Genomic DNA, 2,330 nt, shown 5'->3' on the forward strand with positions numbered 1-2,330 from the left:
TTTACTTCTCCACATCTCCCTCTCCTCCTTCCCTCCCTCTCATACACCCGCCCCTCTCATAGCCTTGCTCTGTTTCTCCTCCTCCAGTTACCGGGGCTACGACTGTCGCAACAATGTCTTCTACACCCAGGCCGGCCGTCCCGTCTACCACATTGCTGCTGTTGGCATCGTCCTCGACCGACAAAACAACAAACAACAGTTCTACCTGGGACACGACGATGATGTGCTTTGTCTTTGTATTCACCCAACCAAAAATCTCGTTGCCACTGGACAGGTAAGAATTTGCCGATTCCTATTTATCCATTGCCAAAAAAAAAAACACCTCTGATTGTTGTTATATCATCATCATCACTATCATCATCATCATCATTGACATTATCGTCATCAACATCATCATCATCACCACCAGGATCTTTTCAGCCCACCCCGCTGTATATGTGTGTATATATATATATATATATATCATCATCATCATCATCATCATCATCATCATCATCATCATCATCGTCGTCGTCGTTTAAATATATATATATATATATATATATACACCCACACAATGGCCTTCTTACAACTTTAATCCTTCAAATCTTCTTACAAGGTTTGTTCAGTGCCCAGGGCTATAGTAGAAGATGCTTGGTACGCAATGGGACTGAACCTGAAACCTTGTTGTCAGGAACCAAACTTCTTAACCACACCTATTTTCACACCTGTGCCAATCTAGACCTTCATTGACACACCTTTATTTCTCTCTTTGCAACAGGTCGGCCGAAACCCTTCTGTCCACGTCTGGGACACTGATACCTTTAAATCTGTATCAATATTAAAAGGACAACATCAACGAGGAATTTGTGCTGTGGATTTCTCTTGTAAGGCTTCAGCAGTTTTGAATTGTTTGCATTTTCTGTTTTTAAATATTATTTCATTTATATTTTTTTTGCTTTGTTATTGCTGTTGTTTTATTGTATTTTGTTTTTAATTTCAGGTGATGGCAAGAAGTTAGCATCTGTGGGACTGGATGATGACCACACCATCGTCGTGTGGGACTGGAAAAGAGGTGAAAAACTTGCTACTGCAAAGTAAGCTTTTAATCCTTTCGTGTCTATAATCCTGATAACTTTGTTACCAATATGTTGTAATTAATTTTGTAATTAATTTTGAATGTAATTAAGACTTTGTCTGGTCACATGTTGCAATGTTTTCTGTAAATTAATGCAAATTAGAAATCAGATGAGCTACAACAGGAAAGAGGCTGAGTCCCTTTTGAGGGTTGGGCCTCACAGAGGCAAAGTGGCTGAGTTCATTTCAAGTGTTGAGCCTGGCAGAGGCAAAGTGGCTGAGTTCTCCTTGAGCATTAGGCCTGATGGAGGCAAAGTAGCTGAGTAACTTTCCTATCCTAACCAATGGTGTGGAGGCAGCACTGATGGTAGCCGTCAAGTATTCACAAGTGGTGAAGATAGGTGACTCTCACCTCAGAGATATTGGCAAGGATTCTTCAGTACAATGGCCTTCTGTACATGCAGATCTTTATATGTTTTTTCTCAGATCTTTGCTCTACCAAATTCTTTAATTCCATTTTCCCAATATTTAATTAGTATTTAACAGTCTGTCGCCAAATTCTTTGCTGATGTCAGCATCTAATTCTGTAATTAAAATTTTTTAAAATTATTTTCAGAGGATACAAGGACAAGGTATTTGTCATTAAGTGGAACCCTTTTGATGACAACCAGCTGGTTAGTGTAGGGGTGAAACACATCAAGTTCTGGACACAAACAGGTAAAAAAAAAAAGGGCTTTGCCATTAGCTTTGATGTCTTATGCACCTGCACAAGGATGGATAGAGCATCACTTCAGACGGTTCTGCTACAGATTATCATGCTGTTGTTGTTGTTGTTGTTGTTTGTTTCAGTCGTTAGACTCTGGCCATGCTGTGGTACCACCTTGAAGACTCTTTAGTTGAATGAATCAACTTAAGTGCTTGTTTATCTTTTAAAGCCTGGTACTTATTCTACCAATCTTTTTTACTGAACTGTTAAGTTGCAGGGACGTAAACACACCAACACCGGTTGCCACATGGTTGTTGGTGGTGGTGGTGGTGGTGGGGGGGGGGAGACACAGACACAAAGACACACACACACACACACATAGATATACATACATATCTTTCTATCTATCTGTCTGTTATTTTCTCTCTTTCTTTCTCTCTCTGTCTGTCTGTCTGTCTGTCTCTGTCTGTTTGTCTGTCTGTCTTTCTCTCTGTGTGTCTCTCTCTCTTTCTCTCTCTTTCTCTCTCTCTCTCTCTCTCTCTCTCTCTCTCTCTCTATATATATATAT

The 2,330-nt window shown here is 40.0% G+C and overlaps 1 protein-coding gene across 1 annotated transcript in view; it reads left to right on the forward strand.

Annotated features, from left to right (window-relative positions):
- Positions 1–2,330, forward strand: part of LOC106872105 (echinoderm microtubule-associated protein-like 6) — a 39,226-nt gene that overhangs the window by 16,968 nt on the left and 19,928 nt on the right. Inside the window, exons 13-16 of the mRNA XM_014918966.2 lie at positions 88–274; positions 761–866; positions 983–1,076; positions 1,673–1,773. Of these exons, the coding sequence (XP_014774452.1) occupies positions 88–274; positions 761–866; positions 983–1,076; positions 1,673–1,773 (488 nt within the window). The remainder of the gene's footprint in view (positions 1–87; positions 275–760; positions 867–982; positions 1,077–1,672; positions 1,774–2,330) is intronic.

This window comes from Octopus bimaculoides, chromosome 11 (assembly GCF_001194135.2).
Source record: "Octopus bimaculoides isolate UCB-OBI-ISO-001 chromosome 11, ASM119413v2, whole genome shotgun sequence".
Classification (NCBI taxonomy): Eukaryota; Metazoa; Mollusca; class Cephalopoda; order Octopoda; family Octopodidae; genus Octopus; species Octopus bimaculoides.